This window comes from Ovis canadensis, chromosome 3 (assembly GCF_042477335.2).
Source record: "Ovis canadensis isolate MfBH-ARS-UI-01 breed Bighorn chromosome 3, ARS-UI_OviCan_v2, whole genome shotgun sequence".
Lineage (NCBI taxonomy): Eukaryota > Metazoa > Chordata > Mammalia > Artiodactyla > Bovidae > Ovis > Ovis canadensis.
Genome location: NC_091247.1, coordinates 33,024,277 through 33,051,817, shown reverse-complemented (window position 1 = coordinate 33,051,817; position 27,541 = coordinate 33,024,277). Strand labels below are relative to the sequence as shown.

The 27,541-nt window shown below is 38.4% G+C and overlaps 1 protein-coding gene across 12 annotated transcripts in view; it reads left to right on the top strand.

Moving 5' to 3' along the window:
- Positions 1 to 27,541, top strand: part of DTNB (dystrobrevin beta) — a 241,145-nt gene that overhangs the window by 26,746 nt on the left and 186,858 nt on the right. For all 12 annotated transcript variants that reach the window (XM_069582811.1, XM_069582806.1, XM_069582810.1 and 9 more), the window contains exons 2-4: positions 1,980 to 2,047; positions 7,203 to 7,283; positions 12,601 to 12,814. In XM_069582811.1, coding sequence (XP_069438912.1) covers positions 1,981 to 2,047; positions 7,203 to 7,283; positions 12,601 to 12,814 — 362 coding nt within the window. In that variant the 5' untranslated portion in view covers position 1,980. The remainder of the gene's footprint in view (positions 1 to 1,979; positions 2,048 to 7,202; positions 7,284 to 12,600; positions 12,815 to 27,541) is intronic.

Below are 27,541 nucleotides of genomic sequence, written 5' to 3'. Positions count from 1 at the left end.
AAACCCTTGTGGAATGTGGGATGGTTGTTGTCATTTTGACATGGGAACATGCTAACCGAACTGAGCCAGTCATTTGTAGTACTGTTGCTTTAGGTTGGGTTGGCATACTTTTTCTTAAAGGACCAGATAGTAAAGATTTTAGACTTTGCGTGCCAGATGCTTTTTGTTGAAAACACTCAACTCAGCCTTTGTAGTATGAGAACATCCATAGACAATAGATAAATGAATAGGTGTGGTTGTGTTCCAAGAAAACTTTATTTGCAAAAACAGTGACAGGTCAGATCTGGTCCAGGGTAGTATAGTTTCTCTAGTTTAATTATCCCTGCTTTACATGACCTCTTGCTTCCACTGCTGCTGTATTCATACATGTATATGTGGGCTCTGAAGTGGCATTGGCAGTACAATATGTTTTTATTAATTTTTTCAAGATTAATCTGGAAATAAAGATAAAATTTAGAGAATTGTCCTGAAGAATTTAGGGATCTCCCAGAATTCTTAGATTCTACTTTGAGAAAAATTGTTTTAAAGAACAAAGTAGAAGAAATTTAATAAATTATATATTTTATAAAGGATATTATGATTCTCTATTTTAATTTGTGTTTAGTGTTTAAACTTTGTAATATACAGTGAGAGACCAAGTTTTTGGATAGGAGGGAGGAGGTTTTTGAATACCCTTTTTCTTTATAATTACAGGCTACTTAGATTTCATTAGATTTTTTTTTTTTTTTTGCTGTTTCTGGTTGCTTTTTCTTTGGCTTACTTTCCTTCTGTTTAAAACTGTTTCCTCTTGGGGGCAAATTGTTAGGTAACCATCACTTACTATTTGGTAACATTACAGTGATTTAGGAATGGGATAGTTTTAATGATCAAAATATTAATTGCAGAATGTTAAGGAATGTATTTACATTTTAAATTTTCTTTAGGCTATAACTAAACTTTCAGTAGGCACTTTGCTTTAATGGATGTGTAATTTGTGTAGTCATCATTTAATTTATGATTCTACACATTTGAGAATGTTATGTAAATAACTCCATGATCTACAGTAGTTTAATCTGCTTAGGGAGTTATTTAGCATATGCTATTTGTAGATATTTTTACTTCGTAGAGTAAGGCAGAGTTTAGCTGAAATTGTCACAAATTTTACATCAGTAAGGTCCATGCAGTGGGCTATTGTGTTCTTTTAAGCACAGAGATTTGAAATGTATTTAGAAACAACAGTTGTGGAAGAAGTTTAATGAAAGGGTTGCAGTTTTGCTCTGTTGCTTGTGCATTCTGTGTCTTTGAACAAGTTAGTGTTCTTTTCTAGACATCTGTTTTCTAATCTATAAAATGGCATTATTACTAAATAATGCCAACACTCAGAACTGTTGGGAGAATTAAATGAGATAATGCATGGAAAGAGTTTTATTTTTAAACAAAGTGATTGGCATAGTGTAAGTCATGTGATTAAAAACTTATGTTTAGGAGTTCTTTGAATTTGTGCATGAAATCCTCTTTCAGTACTTTTTAATATAAAAATAAAAGGTTTTATTTATATCTTTTATGTATGAGCTAATTATCTTAATGTTTTTATTATTATAGCCTTTCATTATAATTATTATCTAAATTGTTTTTAATAACATGTTTATCTATGTAAAACAGTAGGAATATGGGGAAATTGTTTCGACTAATCCAGGACTCTGTAGAGAAAATAAAGTTAAAAATACGACATGACCCCATATTGTCTGCACAGGAAGCAAGTGTATGAGCTCATTCAAGTATTGACTTTATAATATTTTAGAAGCTGCCAAATAAGGGGACAACAGTTTGTCTTTTTCTTCCTTGGGCTTCCACTTTACTTTTATTGGTATCCTTTTAATGTGTGCATATACGGCTTGGTTTCCTGTACCTCTCCAAAACAGACTGATAAGCACTTGGTGGAATTGTCAAATTACACATTTGTTTACACAGTTGTTTATTGTATCCTTCTTTGTCTTTAGGATGATTGAGGAAAGTGGGAACAAGCGGAAGACCATGGCAGAGAAGAGGCAGCTGTTCATAGAAATGCGTGAGTCTTCTGGAATCCTTGTTTGTATTAATGTGTGGGAATGTCTTTCTTTTCCCCCGATCAAATCAGAGCTTTAATCCAAAGTTTTATGCTACAAATTTTAGGAAGAGAGGAATGGGAATTAAAGAATCATGCAGTTGGAGGACACCAAGCCAGAGCATTACTTTAATTGAATTAACTTGAGTTGCTTGCTTAAGCAAGGTCATAAATAATGACAAATATGTTACCTAGAATATCTGTGAGTTTAAAGCATGCCAGTCAGTTTAGACCTCTTGAAATAACTCCATTGTTACCATGAGCTTGTAGGTGATGATAAATAATATGTTATATAAATTACCTTACTGTAGTTGACCAGTTTTCCCAGCACCACTTGTTAAAGAAATTGTCTTTGCTCCACTGTATATTCTTGCCTCCTTTGTTGAAGTAAGGTGTCCATAGGTGTGTAGATTTATCTCTGGGCTTTCTATTTTGTTCCATTGATCTATATTTCTGTCTTCGTGCCAGTACCATACTGTCTTGATGACTGTGGTGCTGGGAAAACTGATCAACCACTTGTAAAAGAATGAAACTAGATTACTTTCTAACACCACACACAAAAATAAACTCAAAATGGATTAAAGATCTAAACGTAAGACCAGAAACTATAAAACTCCTAGAGGAGAACAGAGGCAAAACACTCTCCGACATAAATCACAGCAGGATCCTCTAAGATCCACCTCCCAGAATACTGGAAATAAAAGCAAAAATAACAAATGGGATCTAATTAAAATTAAAAGCTTCTGCACAACAAAGGAAACTATAAGCAAGGTGAAAAGACAGCCTTCTGAATGGGAGAAAATAATAGCAAATGAAGCAACTGACAAACAACTAATCTCAAAAATATACAAGCAACTTATGTAGCTCAATTCCAGAAAAATAAACGACCCAATCAAAAAATGGGCCAAAGAACTAAATAGACATTTCTCCAAGGAAGACATATGGATGGCTAACAAACACATGAAAAGATGCTCAACATCACTCATTATCAGAGAAATGCAAATCAAGACCACAATGAGGTACCATTTCACACCAGTCAGAATGGCTGCGATCCAAAAGTCTGCAAGCACTAAATGCTGGAGAGGGTGTGGAGAAAAGGGAACCCTCTTACACTGTTGGTGGGAATGCAAACTAGTACAGCCACTATGGAGAACAGTGTGGAGATTCCTTAAGAAACTGGAAAGAGAACCGCCATACGACCCAGCAATCCTACTGCTGGGCATACACACTGAGGCAACCAGAATTGAAAGAGACACATGTACCCCAATGTTCATCGCAGCACTGTTTATAATAGCCAGGACATGGAAACAACCTAGATGTCCATCAGCAGATGAATGGATAAGAAAGCTGTGGTACATATACACAATGGAGTATTACTCAGCCATTAAAAAGAATACATTTGAATCAGTTCTAATGAGATGGATGAAACTGGAGCCGATTATACAGAGTGAAGTAAGCCAGAAAGAAAAACACCAATACAGTATACTAACACATATATATGGAATTTAGAAAGATGGTAATGATAACCCTGTATGCAAGACAGCAGAAGAGATACAGATGTATAGAATGGACTTTTGGACTCTGAGGGAGAGGTAGAGGGTGGGATGATTTGGGAGAACGGCACTGAAACGTATACTATCATGTAAGAAACGAATTGCCAGTCTATGTTCGATACAGGATAACAGGATGCTTGGGGCTGGTGGACAGGGATGATCCAGAGAGATGATATGGGGTGGGAGGTGGGAGGGCAGTTCAGGATTGGGAACTCATATACACCCGTGGTGGATTCATGTCAATGTATGGCAACACCAATACAGTATTGTAAAGTAAAATAAAGTAAAAATAAAAATAAAAACAAACAAACAAACACACATCTCCTTTTTTCCCTTAAAAAAAAAATTACCTTACTGTAAATAAAGATTCCAGTGTAGAGAGGACTAAGTGTTAGAACAACACTTAGAACTGTTGTAAGAAGTAAAAGTAGGAGTTTGTACTTTGGTATGTAACTTTATTATATACCCTTTAAAATCTTCTGTTAAAACATTCTTACATATTGTTTATTCTTATATAGTCCTATATTCTTCAGCAAAAGGGTCACCTTTTCATTGAATTTTATTTACTGAGGCTCTGTTATGTTCCAGGCACCATTATAGGTGCTAGGGTTATGTGTTAGTCGTGTCCCAGTCGTGTCTGACTCTTTGTGACCCCAGGGACCGTAGCCCACCAGTCTTCTCTGTCCATGGAATTCTCCAGGCAACATTACTGGAGTGGGTTGCCATTCCTTTCTTCAGGGAATCTTCCTCACCCAGGGATCAAACCTACATCTCCTGCATTGCAGACAGATTCTTTACCATCTGAGCCATATAGGGGAGAACAAAACACAGTCCCTGACCTCACTCATACTGTTTTCATTTTAAAGGGAAACTGACAAAAATAGAAACCAAATAAGAACCAAGCCTATTTGGTTATCACTTTCCTTGCTTGCCATTATTTAAAAGAAAATTAAGTCTTGGTGGAATCAGCCATGTGTCTCTACCATTTCCCTTTGTGGGATTTTAAAACTTTCCCCCCTAATTCACCAACTGTGAGAGTCACCCTTGAGTGATCTTGATTTTATTTGTACCTTCCTCTCTTCTGGGACCTCTGGCTTCATCTTCGGTCCCTAGGGTTTCTAATTGGACTGCCAAGAAAAAAATGAGGAAGTCATTCATGGTCATATTTGTTACTTATTCAGACTATTTTTTAAAAATATTTTTTTCTTAATCAGATGTACTTGGAAAAGTTTCTGGACAGCTCTGAAATGTTACTATGCATTTATTAGATTTATAATCTCTCCTCTACTTTCTCCTTCCATGCTCCTTATCTCCCCAGTTAGATTCCTTTCTCAGCAAAGTAAATTTATTTCCTCATGCCTCTCATTGGTCTACTGAGCACCTCCACCACATCCTATGGCTTCCTGGAACACCTTTGGAATGCTTGGCCCTGCTTGAAGAGGGCTGAAAGCATCAACATGTTTACACAGGAAGAGGAGCTGACCGCTCTACTACTTTTATTATCTCCCTCCATCAGCCTTTCCTTGCTAGTGTCTACAGTTGTATAACCTTTTGACTTGACTTTATATTTTTCGGAAAAGAACAGATCAGAGTATTTTATACCAGGCATTCCAGAACTTCCTAATTTTCAATAGTTTATTCATTCAGTAAATATTTAGTTGTTGTTTAGTTGCTCAGGTATTAATATAAATCTTCATGAACTTAGATTAGGCAACGCCTTCTCAGGTATGACATCAAAAGCACAAGTGCCTAAAGAATGAATGGATATAGTGGATTAATCAAAGTTAAACACTTTGTACTCCAGTGGATATGACTAAGAGGTGAAATGACTACTCACAGAATGGGAGGAAAAATTTGCAAATCATATATTTCATAAGGGACTTGTATCTATAACATATAAAAGACTCTTACAACTCAATGATGAAAGACAACCCAATTAAGAAATAAGCAGAGTGACTCATAAGGGGAAGAGGTTTCTTTTTGAAATAATGAAAAATTTCTAAAAACTGACTGTGGTGATGGTTGTACAACTAAATTGAATACTTTAAATGGGTGAATTCTATTTCAAAAAAACCTGTTATATTGAAAAACAGGACTGAACAGTGTATGTACAGAAGGATAGAAATTTTGTGAGAGCCAGGTGATGAAGGAAATACTTTTAATCATGACATCAAGGTAAAGGTTGATTGAAATGAGATTAGAAGAAACTGCTTCAATTTTTGGTCAATAAGTATGTTCACCAAAAACCTGGAAAAATCCTTCCTTTTTTCTTTTCTTTTTTTTCCTATACTGTGGAATGAGCAGAAATGAGAGATGACTGTAAATATTGGTAGAAGATAATTTATGATAGTTCCCTTTCCCTCTATTGAGTCAAAAGTTGCTGCCAGATCTTACAAAGGCTGTATGGATGAAATAAAAAAAAAAAAAACTGACATTGGAGGTCAGAGTTCCCTGAAGTGGGCTTAACGTTCAAGGAGACTTTTACAGCAAATTTTGAAATGAAAACAAAGTTTGATTCATAGCCTCATGTAATTTAGGCTTTGTTCTAGTTACTATGGCTATATATCACATATTCCTGAACAGTCTTTTATTTTACATCTTTTTTGGGTCTGGAAACAGAACATCATCCAGTGCTGATGTCTTGACTTTGCTACATGAAGTCTGAGGCCTCTGCTGGAAGGCTGAGACTCAAGGCTGGGTCATTTGACTTGCTCACTTATGTGTTTGGCAGTTGCTGCTGACTTTAAGCTGATGGACTCAGTTCCTCTGCCTACCAGCATCTCGGTGTGGTCTCTCCACATCCAGCTACTTTGGGCTTCTTTACAACAATGATGTCTGGGTTCTAAGCATCCTCAGAGAGTGAGAGCAGGGGCAAGCTGTGCCAGGTTTATCACCCATCTTCAGAAATCAGGCAGTGTTCCTCTGCCACACTCTCTTTGTAGAGGCAGTCACAATGTCCTCACGTGCAGGTGGAGGGAAACAATCTTTAGCTCTTGCTGGGGAGGGGCAGTGTACTAGAAGCACATGAAACAGTGGTCTGGAAATACTGGCATGGCCCTTTCTTGAAAAACACAGGCCGCCTCAGATATGGAAGGGGACCTTAGAGATCAGCTGGTCCAGTTCCCTGATGTTTCAAATGAGGCCAGTGAGGCCAGGAAGAAGGGGTGTAACATGGTCACGGTCATGGTCCATGGTTGGTGGTCAGACTGGGGCTGGAATTGAGCTTTCCTGGCTCTAGGCTGAGGTCTTTCCTACTCTACCACTGATTTTCACTTTGCAGAATATGTAATTCATTCACTCAAATCATGAGTGGTCCTCCCCTCAGAGTTTTCCTAGACTAGCAAACAGACTGATGTAGGCAAAACTGCTGGCATCGTGCTTGGCATGGAGTGGGCACACAGAAGCGTTTCTTAACCCTTCTTCTCCACCTTGTGTTTTAGCCAAAGAAGGCCTAGTTGACATTTTATGTATAGCCTGTGCCAACACAATAGAATAGAGTCACTTCCCCAGTGTGTGGAAATTAAATGGTAAATCTAATTGAAGGTTTCTTATTTGCCCTTTTGCAGGTGCTCAGAATTTTGATGTCATACGACTATCAACTTACAGAACAGCTTGCAAATTACGATTTGTACAAAAACGATGCAACCGTAAGTCATTTCTACTCATTTCTATGATAGCTGGATTGAGCTCTTGATAGTATAAAGGATTTTACTGTCTTCTAGTCATATTGTACTATTAATTAAATTTTTTTTGTCCTAAGTGTTTATCAGAATGTAAGCTTCATAATGGAAAGAATTTCTTGACTTATTCTGGGTGTCCCTCAAAATATTTAAGAAACTCAGTAAGGTAACTAGCTTTGAGATTAATTAATTCTTTAAATGGGAGAATTGATTTCTCCTTGTCACTGTTTTTAGTGAAAAGTTTTATATAAAATTAATACAATTTATCAGTTTCTGGAGGGAAAGAAAAGCTAATATTTTGATACAGGTGTAATAAAAATTAACTTTCTTGATTAAACTTATTATAACATAAATCAGCCTTTTCTATAAGCAGTTGCTTCCACAATTGCTACTTATGAAATAAATAGATGTATGTGTATATGTATATACACAGGCATATAAAATCCTTCTTAATTTGTGTACAGAGAACTAACTTAGAATTGTACTTTTCTCATATATGTGTTTGTGTATGTATTAAGGAAAAACTGTTTTGTGTAATCTAAAAATCATTAGCCTTAGAGTGGGAAAATCCGTTTTAGCCTAGGTTTTGTTTGCCATTTATTGTAAGTCACTTTGTATCTAAATACTTCTACACTGCTTTAAGTCCTACTCAGAAATTCTAGCTTAAAATTCTCTTTGAAGAGTTTACATTGCCATCCTAGATTGAAGTCATGTTTCTTCTCTGATTTCCCAAAGCATTGTTTTTCAAATTATGGGTTGTGACCTGTTAATGGTTCCTAAAACCATTTTGGTGGACTGTAGCCAGAATTTAAAGCATGTAATGGAGAGAAAGAAGAAGGACAAAAAGCTAGAATATAGCTTATATAGTAAGGTATTTTGTGGAACATGTTTTTTATATATCTAGAAGTGTGTGTGTATGTGTGTTCTGATTAAAATACATTTTTGTGGGTTGTCAAAAAGTTTGAAAACCACTGTCCTAGGGCAACTACCAGTTTTATAATTCTTCCTATAATTCTTGGAAAACAGTAGTCTGTGTGTGGGCTGAGCCAGCCTAATGGCATTAGTAATGTAAACTAAAGATGCGTGGTTTTAGAAGTTTTATGTTGTCACATATGATTCTTCAGTCCACCTGAAATTTTTTTGTGGGTGGAGAGTATAGGTAGGAATCAAATTTTTTCCATATGTATGTTCAATTGACCCTCCACTGTTTATTGAAGAGACTATCCAGTTTCTCCATTACTAAAAAAATCTTTTTCTCATATTCATTAGGAGAAATGTACCAGAATGTTGGTAGCTGTGTCCATATATGAGAGGATCTGCTTTTGGACTCTTGTGTTCTATTGGTCTGTTTGTCCATCCTTGTACGAGTCATTACCGTTATAGCTTTATAACATGTTCTGAATATCGGGTAGAACAAGTCTCCCTACTTTGTTCTATAGAGACATTTTCCTTTTTACATTTATTTTCACACAAATTTTAGAATCTGTTAATTTATACTAAAAACATAATTTTAATTATAAAATTAAAAATTAATTTACATATAGTAAAATTCATCCTTTTAATATATAGCATTTGGGATTTTCTTGGGGTTGCATTGAATCTGTAGATCAAGTTGGGGAGAATTGCTGTATTTCCAGTGTTGAGATTTTATTCTATAAACATGGTAGATCCCTCCATTTATTTAGATTTTCATTTTCTGCTAGTTATATTTATAGGTATGTTGGTAGAGATGCTATACATCCTTTATTGGACTTATTCCTAAATTCTTGATGATGTGTAATACTATTACACGTTTTAAAAATTTCATTACCTGTAACTGGTATGTGGAAATGCAGTGACTTTCATATCTTGATTTGTATCTAGCAGTCATTCTAGACTCACATATTAATTTTAGTGATAAATGTATAGAGTCTTTATGATTTTTGATGTATATAATTTTGTCATTTGAATGAGTTACATTTCTTTATTTCCAATGTTTGTACTGATAATTACTGCATATTTGTATGGTTTAGGATCTGAAATACAATAGGAAGGAGGATAGTGGGCGTTTTTATCTTATTCTCAGTATTAGAGAAATGGCTTTCAACATTTTACTGTTAAGTAAAAAGCAAAATGGCTGTCTGGGGAGGCCTTGCAAATGGCTATGAAAAGAAGAGAGGCAAAAAGCAAAGGAGAAAAGGAAAGATATAAGCATCAGAATGCAGAGTTCCAAAGAATAGCAAGAAGAGATAAGAAAGCCTTCTTCAGCAATCAGTGCAAAGAAATAGAGGAAAACAACAGATTGGGAAAGACTAGAGATCTCTTCCAGAAAATTAGAGGTACCAAGGGAACATTTCATGCAAAGATGGGCTCGATAAAGGACAGAAATGGTATGGTCCTAACAGAAGCAGAAGTTATTAAGAAGAGGTGGCAAGAATACACGGAAGAACTGTACAAAAAAGATCTTCACGACCCAGATAGTCATGATGATGTGATCACTAATCTAGAACCAGACTTCTTGGAATGTGAAGTCAAGTGGGCCTTAGAAAGCATCACTACGAACAAAGCTAGTGGAGGTGATGGAATTCCAATTGAGCTGTTTCAAATCCTGAAAGATGATGCTGTGAAAGTGCTGCACTCAATATGCCAGCAAATTTGGAAAACTCAGCAGTGGCCACAGGACTGGAAAAGTCAGTTTTCATTCCAATTCCAAAGAAAGGCAATGCCAAAGAATGCTCAAACTACCGCACAATTGCACTCATCTCACATGCTAGTAAAGTAATGCTCAAAATTCTCCAAGCCAGACTTCAGCAATATGTGAACCGTGAACTCCCTGACGTTCAAGCTGGTTTTAGAAAAGGCAGAGGAACCAGAGATCAAATTGCCAACATCCACTGGATCATGGAAAAAGCAAGAAAGTTCCAGAAAAACATCTATTTCTGCTTTATTGACTATGCCAAAGCCTTTGACTGTGTGGATCATAATAAACTGTGGAAAATTCTGAAAGAGATAGGAATACCAGACCTCCTGACCTGCCTCTTGAGAAATCTGTGTGCAGGTCAGGAAGCAACAGTTAGAACTGGACATGGAACAACAGACTGGTTCCAAATAGGAAAAGGAGCACGTCAAGGCTGTATATTGTCACCCTGCTTATTTAACTTCTATGCAGAGTACATCATGAGAAATGCTGGACTGGAAGAAACACAAGCTGGAATCAAGATTGCCGGGAGAAATATCAATAACCTCAGATATGCAGATGACACCACCCTTATGGCAGAAAGTGAAGAGGAACTAAAAAGCCTCCTGATGAAAGTGAAAGAGGAGAGTGAAAAAGTTGGCCTAAACTCAACATTCAGAAAACTAAGATCATGGCATCCGGTCCCAACACTTCATGGGAAATAGATGGGGAAACAGTGGAAACGATATCAGACTATTTTTTTGGGCTCCAAAATCACTGCAGATGATGACTGCAGCCATGAAATTAAAAGACGCTTACTCCTTGGAAGAAAAGTTATGACCAACCTAGATAGTATATTCAAAATCAGAGACATTACTTTGCTGACTAAAGTCTGTCTAGTCAAGGCTATGGTTTTTCCTGTGTTCATGTATGGATGTGAGAGTTGAACTGTGAAGAAGGCTGAGCACTGAAGAACTGATGCTTTTGAAGTGTGGTGTTGGAGAAGACTCTTGAGCGTCCCTTGGACTGCAAGGAGATCCAACCAGTCTATTCTGAAGGAGATCAACCCTGGGATTTCTTTGGAAGGAATGATGCTAAAGCTGAAACTCCAGTACTTTGGCCACCTCATGCGAAGAATTGACTCATTGGAAAAGACTCTTATGCTGGGAGGGATTGTGGGCAGGAGGAGAAGGGGACGACCGAGGGTGAGATGGCTGGATGGCATCACGGACTCGATGGACATGAGTCTGAGTGAACTCTGGGAGATGGTGATGAACAGGGAGGCCTGGCGTGCTGCGATTCATGGGGTCGCAAAGAGTCGGACATGACTGAGCGACTGAACTGAACTGAACTGAACTAATATGTTAGCTGCAGTTTTTTATAGATATCCTTAATCAGATTAAGGAAGTTCCTAGTAGTATGTTTCTTCATTTCTAAAGATAAGGTTTATTTTAAAAGTTTTCCTTTGATAATGATATCTGACTTAATTTCGTTTTAACCAGAGGACAGTGTTTATATGACTTTAATCCTTTAACATTTATTGAGATTAGCTTTATGACTCAGGGTAAGGTCAATATTTTTTTAAGGTCAGTTTTTATGCATATTCATTTTATTCTTGAAAGTAAAGCATGTTTTCTGATCATTGGGGCAGGACTTTATATGGTGTCAACTATGCCTACTTTATTGGTTGTAAACTTTGTCTATGACTGTACTTATCTTTTTATATGTTTATTCTGTCACCTGCTAAGAGGAGTATGTTACTATCTTCCACAAAGCTTGTGATTTTGTCTTTTTGAGGTTCTGTTACCTTTTGCATTGTGTATTTTTGAAGCAGCAAAGGGGAGGCAAAAAAGAAGTGAGTAGGACCAAGTGCTTATATACTGAGTTGAACAAAGAGTAGCAGTTGTGGAAAAATAAAATATCAAGAGACTGAAGACAAGAGTTGTTTTGATGAAGTCGGTACAGATTTCTCTCACACTCAATTCACTGTCTCTGGTGATGAGGATGTTTCTTTCCTTCTAAAATAGGGAGGGCGTTGTTCACATGGGACTTTTTATTCCTGCTTTGGGGGAGAAAGGGGGAAGTCAGAGACTCCTTTTTGGCATCTGCCGTTTTTCAAGTGTCTTTAGCTCAAACTAATCCATAGGCCAAAGTGACATATTTTGGGGTGACGTATTCTGCCACTCTTCACTGTTCTTTTTAAACAATCATTTATTTGTGGCAGTGCTGGGTCCTCATTGCTGCATGGGCTTTCTCTAGCTGCAGAGAGGAGGGGCTGCTCCCTAGTTGCAGTGCGAGGGCCTCGCCTTGCCGTGGCTTCTCTTGTTGCGGAGCATGGGCCCTGGGTGTGTGGGCTTCAGTAACTGTAGCATGCGGGTTCAGTTGTTGGGACTCCTGGGCTCTAGAGTACACACTCAGTAGCTGTGGTGCACTGGTTTAGTTGCTCCACAGCATGTGGGATCCTCCAGGACCAAGGATCCAACCCGTGTCTCCGGCATTGGCACTGAGCCACCAGGGAAGGCCTACCCTTCACTATTCTATTAAATGAAAATAAATGTACAGTTCTTATAGCTTTCTGATAAATTAAAGCTGTTGAGCTGTTGACAAGTTCTCTTCTTTGTGTCCTAGTCCATCTTGTTGATATCTGGAACATGATCGAAGCCTTCCGAGACAATGGCCTTAATACACTGGACCATAGCACTGAGATCAGTGTGTCCCGCCTCGAGACCGTCATCTCATCCATCTACTACCAGCTGAACAAGCGCCTTCCTTCCACTCACCAAATCAGTGTGGAGCAGTCCATCAGCCTCCTTCTCAACTTCATGATTGCTGCATATGACAGGCTAGTACCTTCCCTGCTTACTCCATCTTAAGAATATTTCTCTCCTAATCATCCTTCTTTCACACTGCCTTGCCAGGGCTTGTCAACTCAGAGTCACAGTTAATAGGGAAATGAATTAGTATAAGTCCCTTCTAAAGACTGATTCAATGCCAGAATGACTTACTGTCCTGCGGCATGTCATATAGTAACCTTTGTAACATTAGGGATAGTCAGAACACTTGAGACACGTTGTTTGGTAAAAGCATAGATACCTTAATATTGATGTTCTGTATCCAGTGAAATATAGCCAAGTTGTACATTTGATTTTGAGGCTTTTTATCTGACATCTAAGCTAACTTTCCTTTATGATGAAATAACAATTGCCCTTTGGCCTGTAGGATCTTGCATTCTCTTTATTTATGTTTAGAATTCTATTTTAATTTTTTTCAATGTAGAACATTGTGTTCTAAACCTTCAAACAATAGAAGAAAACTAAAGATACTCCGAAGTAAAACAGAAATGAGTTGTTATATTGGTATTTATGGAGAATGAAGTTTGTATGCTAAAGAATAAAAAAAAAATCATAAATGATGGAAGCACTGAGGTTATTTTCTGTTAACTAAGGATTTAGTTGCTGATTCCTGCTATAGTGTCAGCTGTCTGGTTTGGATGGGTTCATTCTCTCTCCTTCATTTTTCTCTCTGTAGAAAAGCAAGTTCAGGTATTTGTAGAATGCTGTTAGTTACACTTTATAATATTGAAGAATGTGAATTAATGGTAAAGCCATTCAGATGTCAAGGCCAGGTCGCACAGAGGCAGTCACTAAATTCACAACATTTTAAAAGATGTTATCACATTATATATTCCATCCATTTAATAACAATTTTTTAAAAAGAAATTTGAATTCTTACAATATGAGTCCCAGAATTCTAGTGCCATTTTCTTAAAGCAGTTTAGATGAATGAATTCAGTAGCTTAGTTTTATACTGTCCAAGGAATGCTTCTTCTGATTCAAAAACCTTAGTAAAAACTGTTGTTCTGTGGTGAGTAAAACAGAACCTTATCATGACACTGACTTGCTGAGTGTGTCAGTTCAGGGCCATGCAACACAATGTAAGAAACAGTATTTTTAAAGTCAGAAATAAAAACCATCAGTCAGTCAGTCAGTTCAGTCGCTCAGTCATGTCCAACTCTTTGTGATCCCATGAACTGCAGCACGCCAGGCCTCCCTGTCCATCACCAACTGCTGGAGTTTACTCAAACTCATGTCCATTGGGTCGATGATGCCATCCAACCATCTCATCCTCTGTCGTCCCCTTTGCCTCCTGCCCTCAATTTTTCCCAGCATCAGGGTCTTTTCAAATGAGTCAGCTCTTCGCCTCAGGTGGCCAAAGTATTGGAATAAAAACCATCTGACAACTTAAAAATGACAAAGCGGAGAGTATAAACTTTGATTCCATAATCATATCAAATAAGTTAACTACTATGGCTAAAGATTAGAGGAGAAGGGAGAGTGAAGAGATAGCAGAGGGAGAATGGGAGGACCAAAGGGAAGGCAGAAGGCACAGAGGTGTCCTGGGACACGGTAGGAGAAAGCTGGGTACACACAGCAAGAGACAAAGGAAAACTACTGACGGGACTCAGACGAAGACAGATCAGTAGAGGGCACGCCGAAGAGAGCTAGGAAAAATGAAAGGAGAGGAGCGAGTTACGAAGAGTGAGGAATAATAGTGCTGACTTTGGTAATTCTCATGTTTGATGCATGGGCTTGGGGATCAGAGTAAATCATCAAATCTTGACTAATCTTGAAATCTTTATATGATATGAGCTTACTGAGTTAGCACTCTGGAAACTTGCAATTGGCTTTCTTGTACCAAAACAAAAAGAAAAAATCTGGCTGTCAAAATTTTATTTTTGAAAATCAAGACACTTTGTTATTGTGAGTGAAAGTCACTCAGTTGTGTCCGATTTCTTTGCGACCCCATGGACTATACAGTTCATGAAATTCTCCAGACCAGAATACTGGAGTGGGTAGCCTTCCCCTTCCCCAGGGGATCTTCCCAACCCAGGGATCAAACCCAGGTCTCCTGCATTGCAGGTGGATTGTTTATCAGCTGAGCCACAGGGGAGGCCCCAAATACTGGAGTGGGTAGCCTATCCCGTCTCCAGTGGATCTTCCCAACCCAGGAATCAAACCGGGGTCTCCTGCATTGCAGGCAGATTCTTTACCAACTGAGCTATTAGGGAATCCCATTTTATTGTTAAATAGTTCAAAAAGGAGTAGTCTCTTTATAGAATGGCCACTGTGTTACTTAGGCTGGGGAGTTCCTTTGATATGTAGAATTCATGTTATTTTAATTGATCTTTTCAGACTTTTTTTGTTGCATAATTGCTCAGTGTTAAAATTTGCATGTACCAATTACTTAGTTATTAAATTCCCTCACCTCCAAACTCATAGTGAAAGTTTTGGTCAGGTTATTTCTGATTATTATAATAGATTGTGAGACCTTGAAACAACCATATGGAGCAAACAGGATCTAAAACTTTCTCCCTTAAGTGTATACTTTCTTAGGAATTAATTTTTTTGAAACTTAGAATTTAAAATACTTCACATTTGACAGTTAAAAACATTGTAGAATGCAAAGAAGAATATTATAAACTTCTGTGTGTAGGACTTGAAGCTGTGAGGAGCTAGCCAAAACATTCTGTGAGCCTCAGTTTTTCCTCTGTCAGGTCCTTGGGACCACAGTTATAGCACTGTAGTTACATGGTCTGGTCCAAAGGTGCAAGAGGGTGGTGCTTTAACCAACATTTTTTTTTCCCTTGATAACAAGGATATCTAAATTCCCAGCATGGGGGATAGGAAGCCTTCCTCACCCTTCTTCAGTTGAGCCAATTGAGAGAGTTTGTGATTTATTGACCTTCTTTCTGTTTCCAGCCCCTGTAGCAGTTCCATGTCTTCAGCTGTAAGCAGTAGGAAGCTTACTCAGATGGGCTTTTCTGGTGACCGGCGCACAGGCTCGCGTAACAGCGGAGCCAGAGGCAGTCCAGCCCCGGATTGCGGTTGCCCCAGGGCCCTGGCTGCATTTCTTTATAGTGGTCTTGGCTTTGCCCGCCTCTTCTATCACATTTATCCTTCTGCTTCAGAAAATGCCTGCTAGCAGCTACTAAATGTTTCCGGTCAAGCCTAGGTGGGCAGAGAGAGCCAGTTATCTTTCAACACAAAGCAGAAGTACCGGAGTCTCCCTCCAGAAATGTGCATTTGGGCCACGTATGTGTAAGTGTTAGGTGTTTAATTTAGTTTTGTTGTTTTTAGCTGAAACAAAGAATTTATGCCTTTAGGACCGAGGGCAGTTAAATTCTCACCCTCAACCCATGTTGCCTCATCGTGGGGACGATTCAGCTGGATATAAAGGTGCTGACTACAGTGTTCATTACTAAATTCCTTGCAGTGCATTGGAAACTTGTTCCCGTTTTTGTTAAGTAGTCCTACTCTCCATCCAGTCCTTAATCTGAAACTGAGAGTCATTATAACTCTTCCTTCTCCGTCAACCCCAGCATTCAGTCAGTTACCAAGTTCTTTCATTTCTGCCTCTTGAATAGCCTTCAGGTCTATGAACTCCAGTAACACAGTAGAAGCTGAAGTTGAATGGTTTTATGAAGACCTACAAGACCTTTTAGAACTAACAACCAAAAAAGATGTCATTTTCATTGTAGGGGACTGGAATGCAAAAGTACGAAATCAAGAAACACCTGGCTGCTGCTGCTACTGCTGAGTCGCTTAGTCGTGTCCGACTCTGTGTGACCCCATAGACAGCAGCCCACCGCTCCGCTGCCCCTGGGATTCAGGCAAGAACAGTGGAGTGGGTTGCCATTTCTTTCTCCAGTGCATGAAAGTGAAATGTGAAAGTGAAGTCGCTCAGTCGCGTCCGGCTCTAAGCGACCCCATGGACGGCAGCCCACCAGGCTCCTCCGTCCATGGGATTTGCCAGGCAAGAGTATTGGAGTGGGGTTCCATTTGGCTTTGGGATACGGAATGAAGCAGGGCAAAGGCTAATAGAGTTTTGCCAAGAGAATGCACTGGTCATAGCAAACACCCTCTTCCAGTGACACAAGAGAAGACTCTACACATGGACGTCACCAGATGGTCAACACTGAAGTCAGATTGATTATATTCTTTGCAGCCAAAGATTTAGAAGCTTTATACAGTCAGAAAAAACAAGATCGGGAGCTGACTGTGGCTCAGATCATGAGCTCCTTATTGCCAAATTCAGACCTAAATTGAAGAAAGTAGGGAAAACCACTAGACCATTCAGGTATTACATAAATCAAATCCCTTATGACTATACAGTAGAAGTGAGAAATAGATTAAGGGGCTAGATCTGATAGAGTGCCTGGTGAACTATGGATGGAGGTTCATGACATTGTATAGGAGATAGGTATCAACACTATCCCCAAGAAAAAGAAGGGCAAAAAAGCAAAATGGCTGTCTGATGAGGCCTTACAAATAGCTGTGAAAAGAAGAGATGCGAAAAGCAAAGGAGAACAGGAATGATATACCCATTTGAATGCAGAGTTCTAAAGAATAGCAAGGAGAGATAAGAAAGCCTTACTCAGCGATCAATGCAAAGAAATAGAGGAAAACAACAGATTGGGAAAGACTAGAGATCTCTTCAAGAAAATTAGAGATACCAAGGGAATATTTCATGCAAAGATGGGCTCTGTAAAGGACAGAAATGGTATGGACCTAACAGAAGCAGAAGATATTAAGAAGAGGTGTACAAAAAAGATCTTCATGACCCAGATAATCACAATGGTGTGATTACTCACACTCACCTAGAACCAGACATCCTGGAATGTGAAGTCAAGTGGGCCTTAGAAAGCATCACTATGAGCAAAGCTAGTGGAGGTGATGGTATTTCAGACCCTAAAAGATGATGCTGTGAAAGTGCTGCACTCAATATGTCAGCAAATCTGGAAAACTCAGCAGTGGCCACAGGACTAGAAAAGGTCAGTTTTCATTCCAATCCCAAAGAAAGGCAATGCCAAAGAATGCTCAAACTACTGCACAGTTGCACTCATTTCACATGCTAGTAAAGTAATGCTCAAAATTCTCCAAGCCAGGCTTCAGCAGTTCATGAACCATGAACTTCCAGATGTTCAAGCTGGTTTTAGAAAAGGCAGAGGAACCAGAGATCAAATTGCCAACATTTGCTGAATCATCGAAAAAGCAAGAGAGTTCCAGAAAAACATCTACTTCTGCTTTATTGACTATGCCAAAGCCTTTGACTGTGTGGATCACAATAAACTGTGGAAAATTCTGAAAGAGATGGGAATACCAGACCACCTAACCTGCAACTTCTATGCAGAGTACATCATGAGAAACACTGGACTGGAAGAAACACAAGCTGGAATCCAGATTGCCGGGAGAAACATCAGTAACCTCAGATATGCAGATGACACCACCCTTATGGCAGAAAGTGAAGAGGAACTCAAAAGCCTCTTGATGAAAGTGAAAGAGGAGAATGAAAAAGTTGGCTTAAAGCTCAACATTCAGAAAACGAAGATCATGGCATCCGGTCCCATCACTTCATGGGAAATAGATGGGGAAACAGTAGAAACAGTGTCAGACTTTTATTTTGGGGGGCTCCAAAATCACTGCAGATGGTGACTGCAGCCATGAAATTAAAAGACGCTTACTCCTTGGAAGAAAAGTTATGACCAACCTAGATAGTATATTCAAAAGCAGAGACATTACTTTGCTGACTAAGGTCCGTTTAGTCAAGGCTATGGTTTTTCCTGTGGTCATGTATGGATGTGAGAGTTGGACTGTGAAGAAGGCTGAGCGCCGAAGAATTGATGCTTTTGAACTGTGGTGTTGGAGAAGACTCCTGAGGGTCCCTTGGACTGCAAGGAGATCCAACCAGTCTATTCTGAAGGAGATTAGCCCTGGGATTTCTTTGGAAGAAATAATGCTAAAGCTGAAGCTCTAGTACTTTGACCACCTCATGCAAAGAGTTGACTCATTGGAAAAGACTCTGATGCTGGGAGAGATTGAGGGCAGGAGGAGAAGGGGACGACCCAGGATGAGATGGCTGGATGGCATCACCGACTCGATGGACGTGAGTCTAAGTGAACTCCGGGAGATGGTGATGGACAGGGAGGCCTGGCGTGCTGCGATTCATGGGGTTGCAAAGAGTCAGACACGACTGAGCGACTGAACTGAACTGAACTGAGTCAAGGCTATGGTTTTTCCAGTAGTCATGTATGGATGTGAGAGTTGGACTATAAAGAAAGCTGAGCACAGAAGAATTGATGCTTTTGAACTGTAGTGTTGGAGAAGACTCTTGAGAGTCCCTTGGACTGCAAGGAGATCCAACCAGTCCATCCTAAAGGAGATCAGTCCTGGGTGTTCATTGGAAGGACTGATGTTGAAGCTGAAACTTCAATACTTTAGCCACCTGATGTAAAGAACTGATTCATTAGAAAAGCCCCTGATACTGGGAAAGATTGAGGGCATGAGGAGAAGGGGACGACAGAGGATGAGATGGTTGGATGGCATTACTGACTCAATGGACATGGGTTTGGGTAGACTCCGGGAGTTGGTGATAGACAGGGAGTCCTGGTGTGCTGTGGTTCATGGGGTTGCAAAGAGATGGACACGGCTGAGTGACTGAACTGAACTATGATCTCCCCATCCCCATTACTACATCCCAGACCTCTGGTATCATCTTTTGCCTGGAGCACTGCTATAGCTCCTAAATTTTTTTTCCCTATATACTCTTTTTGCCCTCATTCATCGAAATAACAAACAACCAGCAATCCACCATCTAACCCAGGAACTTGAATATGAACATTGAGAATATTTACATTTATCTCTTCTAACCCTTCCCACTGACCTATACTTAACTAAGGTGAACCCTGTCCTAATTTTGTGTTATCGTTTACTTGTTTCTTAAAAAAACATTGTTTTCACATGTATGGACATAAAGTATTATTTACTTTGAAATATTTTTACAATTATAAAAAGAGTGCCATGCTGATGTACTATTATATTATTTATTTATTTCACCCAGTAATACATTTTAAAGATTCATTCATGTTGCATTTATCTATAGTTCAGTTATTTTAACTGGCATAAAACATTCTGTTGTATTTCTATACTACCGTGGTGTTTTCTAGATATTTGCTCTAAGAAACAACACTGCTTGGAATATTCTTATACATATTTTATGGTACATTATCCAAATGTTTCGCTTGGTTCCAAACTGAGGCATAGTATTGCTGAGCTGTGGGGTGTATGAAAATTCAGCTTTAAGTTGAATTGATATTTATTTATTTTAAATATTTATTTATTTATTTGAGCACACCAGGTCTTAGTTGTAGCATGTAAACCCTTAGCTGTGGCATTTGGGATCTAGTTTCCTGACCAGGGATCAAACCCCGGCCCCCTGCACTGGGAGCTTGGAGTCTCAGCCACTGGACCATCAGGGCACTGATTTTTAGAAAGTATCAAATGATTCTTCCAAACTGTACTAGTAAATAGGAGATCCTTTTCATTCACATTTTGTAAGCCTTAGAATTCTCAGACTTCTTAGTTTGTTAGTTTTGTTGTTTTTCACCCTCTCTTACATTTTCAAGCTTCTATCTGGAATTATTTTCTTTCTCCCTGAAGAACACTCTTTGGTATTTCCTTTCTGCAAGTCAGGTTGTGACACATTGTCTTAATTTTTGTTTGAAATTTCCATGTTCATACTTGAAGAATATTTTAAACTGGTATACGAGTTTTGGTTGACAATTTTTTCTTTCAACATTTTAAGAATATTGTTCTAGTATTTTTGTAGCTTCCGTTATTTCTGATGAGAAATCGATAGTGAATGTAATTTTAGTTGCTTTGATGGTAATCTGTCAATTTCCTTTGCAACTCTTAAGATTTTTTTTCCTTTTCTTTTTTTCTTTTGGTCTTCAGCAATATTACCATGATGCCAAATGCATCATTCTTACATTCCTTAAATACAATAAGCAGAGTTTTTTGGTAAGATCTGGGCTTTTAATCCAATATCTAGATTCCCTATGGTTCTTTTTGTACTGTTTGCTGTTTCTTGTTGTCTTATCTCCTTTTTGCCTTATTATTGTTTATTATGTGAGAAACATATTGCAAAATTTAAACATTTTTATTATGTATCAGACATTATATTTTAAAATATTTTGCAGAAATACTTTGAGGCCTAGGATAATGTTTTCCTACAGAGAGGGTTTCTGTTTGCTTTTGCCAGGCGCCTGGAGACTTCAGCAGTCCGGAGGTAGCTGAGTTCAGTGTCCAGTCCGGCCTGCGTGAGACCCTGTGTCGCTTCTGCACGCTGGTGGTCTAGGTGCAGCCTTTGGGCTTTCAACCCAGAGTGATGGGAGACGGAGCAGGCAGTTTCATCAGGATGCAGTGTGTCACGTGTGTCTTCCAGCTCCTTAAGAATTTCAGAGTTACTACTCTGGGATTCAGCCTTTCTGAGCACTCCTCTGAATCAGAAAATTGCTTGCATGGAAAAAGTGGTTTCAACCATTGCCCTCAGCTCTCTGGTCATCCAACTCCTTTACATTAGGTGACTCAGCATTCAGAGAGATTGAAAACATTTTTTCCCCATCTCTTCTACTTTTACTCAGAGGAAGAGGGGATCAGAATAAACGGATCTGCCATTGCCTCCGTTTTTATATATATTTTTTGGAATGTTGCCATATTTACTTTCTCTGTCTCCTATTGTTCCTCATATATGCTTCAATTCTTTGACTTTCTCTGCCTCCTTTTGGAAGAGTTTTATCAGTCTGCACTTCTCCTCATTGATTTGATTTGTTCTTTGTTTAGAGCTGTTTTACTGTTTGTCCCATTTATTATGTTATTTTTCAGTTAACTGTATTTTTCAAACTTAGTATGTCTGGTTCATTCTTTATGTGATATGTAGTTCTTATTACATTATTATTAGTTTCAGGTATACAACATAATGATTCAATATTTGTATATTATAAAATGATCACCACAATAGGTCTAGTTAACTTCTATCACCATACATAGTTACAAAAATATTTTTTCCTTCTGATGAAAACTTATTAAGACTTCTTAGAAATTTTCATATATACAATACAGTGTTTTAAACTGTGGTTAACATGCTGTACGTTACATCCCCATGACTTATTTATTTTATAACTGAAAGTTTGTACCTTTGATCCCCTGTCCCATTTTGCCCACCCTCCACCCCTTGCTTCTGGCAACCAACAGCCTATTCTCTGTATCTCTGAACTGGAGATTTCTTTTTTATTTAATCAACAGATTACACATAAAAGTGAGATCATATGATATTTGTCTTTACCCATCTGACTTATTTCACTTAGCATACTGCCCTCAAAGTCCAGCCATATTGCAAATGCATTACCTTTTTTTATGACTAATATTTCATTGTATATGTATGTATGTGTATATATACGTCTTTGTATATATATTTATATACATACATATACACTATATTTTCTTTATTCTACTCATACACTGATTGACTCCTAGATTGCTTCCATGTCTTGGCTATTACAAATAATGGTTCAGTGAACATATAGGTGCATATATCTTTTTGAGTTAGTGTTTTCATTTTCTTCCAATAAACTCCCAGAAGTAGAATTTTTGGATCATGTGGTAGTTCTGTGTCTAAAGTTTTGAGGAACTTCCATGCTGGTTTCCACAGTGGCTGCACCTGTTTACATTCCCACCAGCAGCACACACGAGTTCCATTGTCTCTGCATCCTCATCAACACTTCTTATTTACTATTTTTGATAATAGCCATTCCAACAGGTGTGAGATGATATCCCATTATGGTTTTGATTTGCATTTCCCTGAAAATATGTTTTCATATGTCTCTTTAACATATTTATTAGGTTTATTTTAAAATTCCCAGTCCATTTGCTCTAATACTTACACTTTTGAAACTGATGTAAGTTGTCTTGTTTCTTGATTTTTTTTTAAGATAGTTGTACCCCTGAATCCAAGGAATCGTCTTGGGTTGGATATTTGCATTAGATGTGGACAAATTGTGGACATGTAGGCTGGAGCGGCCACATGCATATATGGTTCTTCAAAGTATGGGGTGTGCTGGAGGTGGCAGGAAAAGGGGGCCAGATTCTCCCAATGTGGGAGCATCAAGTGTCTGAATCCCAGATGGTGAATTTGACTTTCCAGGTCATTTTGAAGGTATATTAGTCATTGTACAGAGATAGAACATATTTTAATGAATAATCTATTGGCCTGATTGATAGTTTTAGTATTTAGATATGTGTTTATGGGCCTCTTTTTGTAATCACGGTGCTTTGGGGGGAGGCCTGGTACCAGCTATTGATTGAACCATAATGGTTTCTTTTCTTTTTTTAAATTTTTTTGATATGGACCATTTTGAAAGTCTTTATTGAATTTGTTACAATATTGCTTCTGTTTTATGTTTTGGGCATTTTCTTTTTTTTTTGACCATGAGGCATGTGGGATCTTAGCTTACTGATCAGTGATCAAACTCACAGCCCCTGCAGTGGAAGGTGAAGTCTTAACCACTAGACTGCCAGGGAAGTTCAGAGTCATTGTGATTTCTGATAGATTATTTTCTAGAAGACTTAGCTCATTTTGAACTGATGGTCTAAACTTTTATAGTTTAAACCTGATAGGAGATTCTTCTTGGATAATTATTGTATTCTATGTTTTCCTCTGTAAGAAGGAAAAATGTTTTATAATGACTTCCTAGGAAATTCCTTTACACTTTACCTGACTATTGAATCTTATCTTCCCTCTTATTTTTTTTAAATGAAGATTTGTTTTGTGAGTCAGTGACCTTCACCAAAACGAGATATAGTAAAATTCCATCTTTAATGGAACAAACCTGTTAAAAAAAATCATACATTTAATGAAACTAGGCTTGGATAAAATCTTCAAAGCATATCTACTAAGCATATCAGTGAAAGGCCCAGGGTCATTATTTACCATCTAACAGAACTGTAGAAAACACTCTTTCAAATTTGAGCAATCTGAAGATTCGTTTAGAGTAAAGACTTTGATACATCTAATTTATGATGAATTTTATATGAAAAACATTTCTGTGTAGTTTGGAAATATGGCTGAAAGCCATTTAAAAATCTTGTTTTAGCAGTTTAATTTGGATATATTAAAAGTTTCCAAAGTTCCCTTTTAATACTGGATGCAAGAAAATGAAGCAATATAGAATAAAAAAAAAGCAAAACCAAATTGCTGCTGCTGCTAAGTTGCTTCAGTCGTGTCTGACTCTGTGCGACCCCATAGATGGCAGCCCACCAGGCTCCCCCGTCCTTGGGATTCTCTAGGCAAGAACACTGGAGTGGGTTGCCATTTCCTTCTCCAGTGCATGAAAGTGAAAAGTGAGAGTGAAGTCGCTCAGTTGTGTCCGACTCTTAGCGACCCCATGGACTGCAGCCTACCAGGCTCCTCCATCCATGGGATTTTCCAGGCAAGAGTACTGGAGTGGGATGCCATTGCCTTCTCTGAAAACCGAACTAGTTCACTTTAAATAAAAACAAATGTATTCCTTAAGTTCTGAATGTGATTGCATGTTTATGGAATGGACATTGCTCAAAAGGATATTATTAGGTTATGGTCTTCCCCATTAGTGAGTTTTAAACAAAGGTACAATTTCCTGGGAGACACAAACATTTCATTTATTTATGTACAGTATTTACGGATACCTCTGCCTGTTCTTGATGGATTCAGGATGACAGGGAAAAGCCAAGTAAAAATAGGAGAGAATTAGTGCTCAGTGGGAAGCTTTTGATGCCCTTGATAGCCTATTTAGCTCCTAGAAGAGCTAGGGTTAGTTAATTCTTCTAATTCTTAGAAGATCTGACCATAGCTTTTTCAGGAAATTTCCAGGGGATGGTGAAGAATGAGCTGGGCTTTTGAATGTTTTATAAAGGTGAAATCCTAAGGGGAAACCTGTTGCAAAATGGAGAACAGTCGCTTTGGTGGCAGAGGAGGAGTGGAGCCCGTGTGTCCACGCAGCACGCTCTGCCCTGTAGGATACTGCTGTGGATTGTGTGCATTGTGTGATGTGATGGGTAGTGTGGCCCCCGAAGCCAGTTCACTGAGCCCTAGTCTAAGTGCTTGGTGACAGAATTACTTTGAAGTTCATTTGTTTCTCTACCCATCAAAGCTTTTTGTTGTCTCTCAAGAGAATTCAAGCATTTGTGTGAATTTTCAGACAGTACTCTGATTTCAGGGTATGCAGACCTGCAAAAGGCTTGACCATTAGCTAAAAAAAAATTTCAGATAAAAAAGTTGTGAGGGGAGAGGTTGTTATTTTGGTCTTTATTTTATTTTTTCCTTTTCATCCTTTTTTTTTTTTTTAAAGAAAAGGCAAGAGGAATACTTTTTCCGAGGGTTGCTTTTTCCTTGCCTTTGTTTTTCCCTGAAAGTAAGGAGAGAGGAAATAACAGAGGAGCTTCTCCAGTCCGTTCAAAACTCACCTCTAAAGTAATCTGTTGAAGACACTATTTTCATCATGTAACCTCCCTCCTTAGAAACACTCAAAGATTCATCTGGTTTTTGAATGAAGTTTGTACTCCTCAGTTAGGTCTGATGCTATATTTGTGTGTGCTCAGCCGTTCAGTCATGTCTGACTCTTTGCACCCCATGAACTATAGCCCATCAGGTTCCTCTGTCTATGACATTTTCCAGGTAAGAATACTGGCGTGGGTGGCCATTTCTTTCTCCAGGGGATCTTCCTGACCCAGGGATCGAACCCTCATATCTTGTGTCTCCTGCATTGGCACACAGATTCTTTACCACTAGTGCCACCTGGCAAGCCCTGTGCTCAGTCCTTAATTCCGTACTCACACCAAGCTCTAATTAAGCTACTTGAGGCACTATTCAGTTTTCCAATATGGCATTCTCATTTCTTCTCTCTATGCATTTTGGTTGGTCTTCTGCCCACCACCCCCTCCCCACCCCTGGTTTTTACCCACCCTATAGCCTTCCCTGTTATCAGCAATTCCATTTTCATCCCTATGAGGACTTGTCATGCTGTCTAGATCATTATTTTGAGTTTCAATTATATAATGCTCTCAACTGCTTCATAATTGTACAAATACGATTGAAAGTCCTTGAGAGCAGAGATTCTACCTTTTATTTCTGCAATGCTGGATTCTTAATAAATATTTTTAAAATTGAAATGAAAATTAACAGGCATTCTGATTGTGATAAATTTGAATAATACTCTGTGTTGATTTTGCTTGATTAAGCTATTTGACATTTGCCAAATAGATTCTTGATTTGCCGTTGATTATTGCATAATACATTCACAGTGAAGTTTTGTAAATGAAGATTAATTGGAAAAATACGAGTTTTTGAAATTCCAGGAGAAATGCTCTTATTACTCTTAGTTAGCGACGTGCGATAATTGGACTGGTAATAGTGTTTCTGAAGTAGAAGTCTATTTTTATGCAAGAATACTAATTTATGGTTGGCAGCATTTACAGTTGTTTGCCAAAGATGTGAAAACAGCTTGTTTTCTTAAGTAAAAAGTGCTCCCCATAGTCCTGTTTTTGAAAGTATTAATTTGAATAACAAACTCTTATTAGACAATGCAAAGCTATAGACAACCATTCAATTTGGGTTAGTTTAAGTATCCAAAAATTTGAGACTTTACTAAACTTAAATGAGCAAATTCCCATGCAAAAGGCACAGGTGAGGAGTGCAGAGACTTCTCAAGGTACCTGCATGTTAAAACGTAAGTGTTTATTCAGGTGACTCACTGTCTGCTTAGCTTGGCGCAGAGCTCATCTCAGTGTTGTCTCAGTGTTAGATAAGAACCCTTTTTAGAAGTCACGTGCATGGTTTATTGTCAGACTGTAAAAATGATTGGTCTGTGGAGCTGAATCATCCAGGGAAGTCTGAGAACGAGAGTCATCATGTTCCTTATTGGTGGGGGGTGTTCCCCAGAGGGATTCTGTGTGAGTGGGTTAAAATAATACGTTTCCTCTCTCGGGTCATCCTCAACACATATTACCTGTTTCACCTTTCATTTTAGTATCTTTCTATAGGGGTTCATATTCAGTATTAATTGTGTTATACCTTAAGTATTGACCTATTAATCAACTTTTCAGCTAGGCCAGATTTTAAATGAGTCACATTTTTTGGGTGATGAAACCAGGTTAAAAATCTTTCCAGATCTTGTCTGAAGAGAACTGATTGTGGTATGAACTTGGACTTGACTTTGGAAGTACTGAAAAAACATGGATGTTGGTGAGGTTATATGCTAAGGGCAGGGGACTGTTCAGTTTTAAATGTAACTTGACTAGGGTTTATGGATTAAATTCAGATGTCTGGTGGGAAGGATCAAGAATGAGATTTTTCCAAGAAGAAGGAATCAGTCAGATAAAGGACAGAATCCTCAGGGATCAGGCTGCTAAGTGAGTGCGACTTCTCTCCACTGCTTCTAATTGCAGAGGAAAAATGCAGAGCTCTAACCAAATATTGCTCAAGTAAAAGCGACACCTTCCCTTTGCTGTGTTTGGGGGCAGTTACAGGAAGTTGTTAGGCTTAAAGTAGGCCAAGAGATTTCAATGCCAAGAAAAGCATTGAGAGCAAAGGAGTAAATGCTGAAGTTTGGCCACAAAGCAAATAGTTGAGAGGAGGGAGCTGACTTTTTTTTCTTTTTCAGAAAAGTAAAAATAATGTGATTTGAGGAAGTAAGAATTGT